The sequence below is a fragment of the Microtus oregoni genome, unplaced genomic scaffold (genome assembly GCF_018167655.1).
Source record: "Microtus oregoni isolate MIOR12 unplaced genomic scaffold, Mior012 000021F_ref0000039, whole genome shotgun sequence".
Lineage (NCBI taxonomy): Eukaryota > Metazoa > Chordata > Mammalia > Rodentia > Cricetidae > Microtus > Microtus oregoni.
The window spans coordinates 28,857,120-28,865,142 of NW_024543080.1; the positions used below are offsets into that span (position 1 = coordinate 28,857,120).

Below are 8,023 nucleotides of genomic sequence, written 5' to 3' on the forward strand. Positions count from 1 at the left end.
GGTCTATGTGAGAACCTGTCTAACAAATAGGCAAGACAGTGGGCAAACAGCCTTCAAACTTACAACCTATGGGAGATTTAACTGTTAGAGAGGTATGATAGTGGATGATGGTTTTCTTTAGGTCCGTGTCTGCCTGGCATACTAAGTGTGGGATCTTGGGAGTTTTAGAATCTTGGAATTTTGGTCTTTCTTAAGCAGACGGATTTACTGGTTTGCTCTGCAGTGAGAAGACGACATAAGCTCCTGCCATACAACTGTTCCATTGGTTTACAGGGCTGTCAGATATTACCCCAGCTCAAGCCTCAGCCTCCTGAATTTGCAGATTATAGGGCTGTGGCTATAGCTTGTGTATTAAGTTTGATATAAATATACTTTCAGTAAAAAGTAAATTTCTTTTTAATCTTTGGATTGGTTGGTTGGTTTTGTTTTCCTAGGTTTATTACAAAATTATTTTTGTTCGTACAGCCCAAAAATCAAGACTTGCTCCACTGTTTATAAATTTACTGTCCAATTTCTAGTTATAGTTTTTCTCCTATAATTTCATTTTTAAAAGGATTAATTAAAAACCTGCAGTTCTTCAAGATGACTGGCTTAGCTTTTGCAAACAAATAAGCGCTGGCCACAGCACTTGGCAGCTGCGCAGAGACTCATGTGTTGGCACTGTGTTTTTCTTTAGCTTCTGGCTTGTTCCCTAAAGCTAGTGAAATTCCAGCTCTGAAAAGTTCTAGTTCACAACTTTAGACTGAAAGTATGAAATACAGTAGATGGTTCTTTGGGGCTCGTCCTTCCATGTGTTCTAACTTTGTGTTCTTCTGTTCCTAAGGTAAAAAGAGAACTTACTTATACAGGGAGGAAATGAAGGCCAAACAGAAGCAGATTCCAGGTTCTGTAAAAACTTGGATTCAAATGTCCCCAAACAGAAAATGAAGCTCACTTCAAATACACTCTCTGCCTTGAGAACTGAAAGAAGCTAGCCTTCCTTTTCCACAGCCACAGTCCTCTGGTGGGCGTGTACAGCAGAGACTAGAGAGAGGCTGAAAGCGTCTCCGTTCTCCCCTCCCCAGACTTTTCCTGGGAAAAGTCAATAATTAAGCAAATTGCTTAACTCTTGGTTCCAGTTCCTGTATATCTGGAGCTTAAAGGCATAATAACCATTGTTTCCATGCTGCAGTTTTCATGAAAGAGTGGAGATGTCCTTACACTGACACTGAGAGCACGTCCATCCTCACCACAGGAGAGCAGGTGTCTACTGAACTGAGTTCTTACGGAGATCACATGGCATTTTCTTTGTGTTCCTTTTGGAAACTTATGTATTATTCTTTCTGCCTGTCTACTTTTCTGCAAAAATGAGATGTACAGATTTCTGTTCCCTGCTATGAAAAGTAATATCGTGACAATTTTATAAATGTTGCTTTCTGGTTTTTATCAGAATGAGAAAATAATTAAAATTATTATTGATTTGCAAGTCGTAAACACTTCATATTATGATTTCTCCTGTTTTAGTTTAATATAATTTGCAATAAATGTACATATTGTTTCATAAGGAATATCACTTTTAAATGGTTTTGCTCCTATGATTATGTTGGAATATTGGGATTTTTAAAGGAGTAAAGACTGTCCTGGATTTGGTTTTATAATTTTTGTCACCAGATTTTTATTATTAATGTAAAAAAAGAGTTGTTTTTTTTCCTTTTGTTTTGTCTTTGTTTTTCCTTTGTGATAGAAGTAGGTGGACACTGGCAGCTTTGTAAGAAAACAGAGCTTAGGGTTGCTGTCAGCTTTCAGTTCCCTGCTGTTAGGAAATAAGCCTTTTATTTTTGTCTGATAATTGGGGCTCAATTTTTAACTTTAATTTACAGACAACTGTTACATCAATGTTCTGTTCCTTGGCATTCATTGTTCAGCATAGATAATGTGTGCACCATTTGTGTACACATAATCATATTTCATTTTTGCATAAAATAAATGCTTCTAGATGTCCTATGGAAGTCTTCAATCTTTTTATCATGCTTTCATCCGTTAGGAGTTTTTATGTGAAAGGGCTAAAGTCAGAGAAGCAAAGGAAATGATTCCAGTCAACTCTCAGTTATCTGTGTAAAACAGGTTATTCTTCAAGTGAGCAATTTTGTAGTCATCTTAAACATAAGAATAACAAAGGCATCTGCAAGAATGGTTGAGGAGAAACTTGAAATTAACTTTTTCTCATCCTCAGAGTTTTTGCCTGTCTCTACTTTCCCCACTTGGATTGTGCCCAAAGTCCTAGCAGAATGTAGCAGAATCATATTTGTATTATGACTTGGTCTCGATGGGATATATAAAATCATTGAAGTGTCAAAATTTTCTCCAGAATGAAATTCATAGATGATATATCACTTAGGTTCTCATAGATAATTGAGAGTGGGCTATAAATTGACTGGGTGAAACTTGGGTTTTTTCTTTTATGTATTGTAGCTCTTTTACATGTACATGTTTGGTGTCAGAAGATGCTAGAGAACAGTGGATACCAATGACAACATTTCTTGAAAGGGCATAAAAGCCCTACTCTTCCTGCTGCCTCTCCATGACCTTTTAGAAAAAACAAAACATTGCCTCCAATAGCTGACAGAGTATCTATGCATACGGATCAGTAAGGTCCCTCAATCAATCAGTGCTATATTCTATTTAGAAGAAATCTGAAGTTCAGACAACTTGATTCTTAGGGCCACCGATTAGTCACAAGGTGCAAGAAGGGAAGGTTCCTGGGTGTTTAGTATTTTAACAGCACAGCAGGACTGTCCACACTCATTATGGCTCTCTGGAGTTCTGCAGCAGGACAGTTATTTCCAGGGTCTGCTCCTCATGGGTGTGTAAGCATGAGGACTAGATCTCTGGCTTGCAGGGAGAGGAGAGAAAACTCTTCAAGGATTAATCCCGAGGGACTCAATTACTGGAAATGTGTCAGGTTTTCTTTGAAAAGGAAAATGTAAAATCTCTTAGGAATTTGGTATTTACATCTCAGAGAAATACAACACAAAAGTGCAGACTTATATTTGAGAATTACTGTTAACCCTTTGTGTCTAGTTTGAAGCTTCTTGTATTTGTCTAAAACTACAAGCCAGACTTTTGTATCCTTTGATAAAAGTGTGTATAATGTAAAGTAGTTTTGCATATCCCTGTGCTGCACATGGGCTGGGTTTTTAGAATTTTTTTAAAGACTTTAAGCAGAACCTTGTAATTTGTGTAAATGACAAGTGTAAAATCCTTCCATAAAATGCTTACAAATATGCACTGTTTCAAATAAAACCAAGAAATGCAGCATTATATAGGAGTGTGGGAACCTGAATATCCATGCGCCCTGTGTCAAAGGTCAGTGAGACATGGTTGCTCACTTCCCATTCAAGCCTCTGATGGAGCTTATAGTGACTGAAGAAGAAAATGCTGGACAATCATTTCTGAAGGATCTTTGGAAATTTTTCTAATGTGTTCTTTAAGCTAAGAACGTAAGAAGGAATGATCTTTGTTCCCTCCTGTTGTGTGGTAAATGTGTCAAATGGTTTAATAATGGAGAGTGAGCACATCACGTGATGGACAGAGTAGAAGATGGACAGAATGGGAGATGGGACAGACCATCAGACTAGCTTTACATTTCACCTCTATCTGATCCTCCCCATATTTAACCCTTGATATTCATAGATTCTATAACTTGATCAAAGAACTAAGGTGAAGGATATTTTCTAGGGGGTGTACTTGTGCTGTACTTCTGACCATTGTTCCACAAACAATACAGTATCATTTAGCAATTTAACAAAAATGTTACGGTATTTAGTGTATCATTACTAATACCACCTGAAATAGAAGGGAGAGAAGATGTCCGTCATATGTAACCACTACACCCTTTCATGTTGGTCTTGAATATTTACAAAGGTAAGAGGGGGGGAAGCTCTGATAATCCTCAACCAATCTCTGTGCTGAAGGAAAGATGTATTGACCCAACTGCCTGCCAGGTAATACGGCCAACAGAACTTTCTAAATTCCATCCCTTTGTACCTTTCCCTTTTTTTTTTTTTTTGTCTTTGTTCTTATTTGAGTGTTTTCCTTGCATGCCAGTATTTTATGTACATGCCTGGTTTAGAAAGGAATGTTGGTCCCAGCACTCGGGAGGCAGAGGTAGGCGGATCTCTGTGAGTTCGAGACCAGCCTGGTCTACAGAGCTAGTTCCAGGACAGGCTCCAAAGCCACAGAGAAACCCTGTCTCGAAAAACCAAAAAAAAAAAAAAAAGAAAGGAATGTTGGATCCTCTGGAAGTAGAGTTGATTGTGAGCCCCAATGTGGGTGGGTGCTGGGAATTGAACCCAGGTCCTCTGTAAGCTTATAATCTCTAAGCTCTCTGTCCAGCACCCTGAACCCCAGGTGGTCGCATGCCCAAACTGTCCCTTGAACTTACAGTATATAGCTAAAGATGAATTTGAACACCTAATCCTCCTGCCTCTACCCCTCAAGAGCTGGGATTGCTGTCCCCACCCAAGCCTTAGACTTCTAGTTACCATAACGTCAGGTTTTCACAAACTGTAAGAATAATAGCCTGGTTGGTTTTCTTGCCTCAAATTCTAGCACAGACAAATGTCTCATTTCTCTAAAGTTTTTGGGCCAAGGTGATAATCAGGACTCCAGGTGGGGTGTGTTTGCAGATCATGTTTCCTTATTACTACCTGTTGCTAAATAGTTGCCATTGTCCCTTTGCACCTAGTTGCTCCTGTCATTATCTAGCAAAGGCCATATTATTCCATATATATATTAAACAACACAACATTGATTGTTTCAGAAGGAGCTTGAAAGAGAACAAACTGGAGTTTTCTATACTTAGAAGGGGCAGCCTAGTGCAAGGGCAGTATCTGTGGCATTGGATAATCCCAGGATGATCTCTGAGTTCCAGGCGAGCCATGGCTATCATAAAAAGAAGAGGAAGGTAGTTGGGAACTGATGTGATAGTAAAGTCATATATAGTATGATAAGGAACATGCAGCTTATTCTCTATTTCGTTAAAAACCATTTTGTGCAAACATTTGTCTTAAGAAATAATATAACTGCTATATGGAAGACAAGCAGTAGAAGCTAGAGTAGAGATATGCGTGTCTCTAGACAGATACCCTGAGACTAGAGGGATAGGGACAGCACTGTGAGTAGCAGGAGTTGGTCCACTTTTATTTAATGCAGGATCTCATGTATCTTGGACTGTAACTGGCTAGCTATATATCCAACAATAACCTTTAACTTCAGGGATCCTCCTACCCTCCAGCCCTTTCACTGGGGTTATAGGTCTGCACCAACACACAGCACTGCAGTGGAGGCCAGAGTTTAATGAGGCCTTGTCATGACAAACTCCTGAGAGCCATACAGTTTTTCCGCAGAGTAAAGATTGTGGTAGTAAAGATTGATGTGCAAATTAGTGTTATTAAATCATTGGACTATATGCTCATATTTTTATCCAATTTTATTGAAGTATAATTAGATATGTATGCAGTAAATTACATACTGTATATTAGTAGATGAATTTCTCAGTAAATCTTAAAAGCACATAAATGCAGATAACACAATTTTTGGGATTCATACATGTTAGACATACTAATTCTCTCTGTCCCTGAGCTACGCCCTAGCCTTCACACATCTCAACACACAAGCCAAGCTCACATTTATGCTTTAGAGGTATTTTGGAAACCATCTGCTTACGCTGTGGTCTGGTTGCATTCATTGATTAAAAGTGCCATGTTTTTTCTTTTCGTTCTTTGTTTTTTCTTTTTTTTTTTAGATCGGGTTTCTCTGCTTAGTTCTGAATGTCCTGAAACTCACTTTGTAGACCAGGCTGGCCTTGATCTCCCAGAGATTTGCCTGTGGCCAGCTGGACTTAATTAAAAGCATTATTTTTTTTTTTTAAGAAAGTTTATTCCCTTAGTAATGTGTGTTCCACTCCTGGCTTCAGTTTTCATTGAGTTGGCAATTCATGAAGAGCAATATTATTGGTTTCCTTACACTTCAAATAAGACTTTTGCATGTTTTCCTATAATTGTAACCTCTTTGGTTTTCTGTTCTTCATAAATAGAATAATTTCTACTGCCAGTTCTTGCAACCCTAGTGTAGTGCTGTTCCTGGTAACTACATGACAGCTCTTCTTTTCCTCTACCATGTTGAGTACTCTGGTCCTGCCCCTAAACTAGAGGGCAGCTCTTGGCTGCTGGACAGCTACCATTGTAGCTCTGTCTACCTTCCTCTCAGAAGTAATAACCTTTCCTTTACATAGTTTCCCCACTTGGGTGAATTTATTGTTCATGTTCCTCAAAATCCCAATGAAAGGCCAAGATTGAGACCTTGAATATATGGAAATACCCTACACTGGCACTCCAGCTGGGAATGGAACCAGTAGTTAGAAATTCTTTGTAGGGCCTGGAGCGATGACTCAGCAGTTAAGAGCACTGGCTGCTCTGGCTACTTTTCCAGAGGTCCTGAGTTCAATTCCCAGCAACACAGTTGGCAGCTCACAACTGTAACTCCAGTTCCAGGGGATCTGACATCCCTACGCCAATTCACATTAAAAAAAAAAAAATTAAATCCTTTGCAATTAAGAGAGCCACTGTGAGCCATCTTGAATCCTAGCACTCTGGACAAGACTGAATCTGAGGCCAGCCAGAGCTGTTTCTGAACAGCAATGAGGTATTCTGCATTGAGACTGGAAGTTTCCATAGACAAGAAATGGTGTTTAACTTTCAGATTTCTCGAATTCCAATTTGTTTTTTGGTTGTTGCCAATTACTGTGAGACAAAATGTGCCTATAAACATTATGCTGGCAAAATGACCCTTTCTTAAAAATTTGCCATGTTTATTCTAAAATTATTTTTTGCATTTTTTAAATGTAATTATTTTGGATTGTATTTGCTTGGTAAGTTCTCACTGTGAGAGCTGTTATATAGCCCAGGTTGCCCTGTGCTCAATACTTTATTCTTGGATGCGCAGTCAGTGGTTATTTTGTGATAATCCATGTAGCCCAGGCTCTCCTGAATTCTGCCATCACATGAATGTACTGCTGTAAGTATATTTCAGGCAAGTTCCAATTTCAGGATTTCTTTTCTTACCATACTGATCATGGTCATCAATACTTGATGCCATTTTCATTTCTGGTTTCCATAGCTATTTGTTTTTCCTTTTCTTGGAGCTGAGTCCATGGCTTTACAAATGCTGGCCAAGAGCTCACCAGCTCATCCCCAGTGACGTATTTGTTTGCCTTATGACGCTACAGTCATACCCAGGGCCTTGTAAACTTGAGTATGTGCTATACCGCTGGCTCCCAGCCCTCTGGTGGAATTCTGGAGTTAATGTTCATATGTATGAACTTAGCTTTCTCACTGGATCCCTTTGAGCAATACTTTGATGAAGATGATCTTCCCTCTCTTCTCCCTCAGGTCTGACTGTCAGCACTGGAGAAGCTATGACTATGGGCTGAGGCGGCAGCTCAGATGCTAATGTACTTGCCTCACAAGTGTGACTTCAATACCCAGCAGCACATGAATGGGCTGGCTGTGACAGCATGATTGTAATGCTAGTGCTGGGGAGAGCTAGGGCTTAGTGCTCACCTAGCCTAACCCAGCCTCCAAGCCCCAGGTCTCAGGAAGAGACCATCTCTAAAAACATTCAAGGTGAATTCATCTCTGGCTCTCATGGCCAAAATACATGTGCACCCACAAACACATGTACAGACCAGGGAGCTACCACATTCATCCTCATTTTCATGCTCTTCCTGTCATCTCCGAGGATCCATATCTAAAGGAGTTTTGATCCTAAGTTTTCTAGTAGGCAGCAGGAAGCCCAACTTTCAGCCAAATCTCACCCTAGGGCTGCACCGTGCAGCAGCTGATGTGTCAGACTCTGGGTTTACTTGCCCTCTGCAAACAGGTACAGTCTTCCCATGCATTCGCTCTCTGGTGATCATCGCAGAAAATCTGGACCAGCTTTTTGTTTTAGAGGCAGGGTCTCTCTAAGGCGAGCTGGTATTTTT

General features: G+C 39.7%; 1 protein-coding gene across 1 annotated transcript in view; it reads left to right on the forward strand.

The window, feature by feature from the left end:
- Pds5a (PDS5 cohesin associated factor A) overlaps nucleotides 1-3,294 on the forward strand; it is a 101,808-nt gene extending 98,514 nt beyond the window's left edge. Inside the window, exon 33 of the mRNA XM_041671205.1 lies at nucleotides 824-3,294. Coding sequence (XP_041527139.1) covers nucleotides 824-827 — 4 coding nt within the window. The 3' untranslated portion in view covers nucleotides 828-3,294. The remainder of the gene's footprint in view (nucleotides 1-823) is intronic.
- Nucleotides 3,295-8,023: the final 4,729 nt, after the last annotated feature.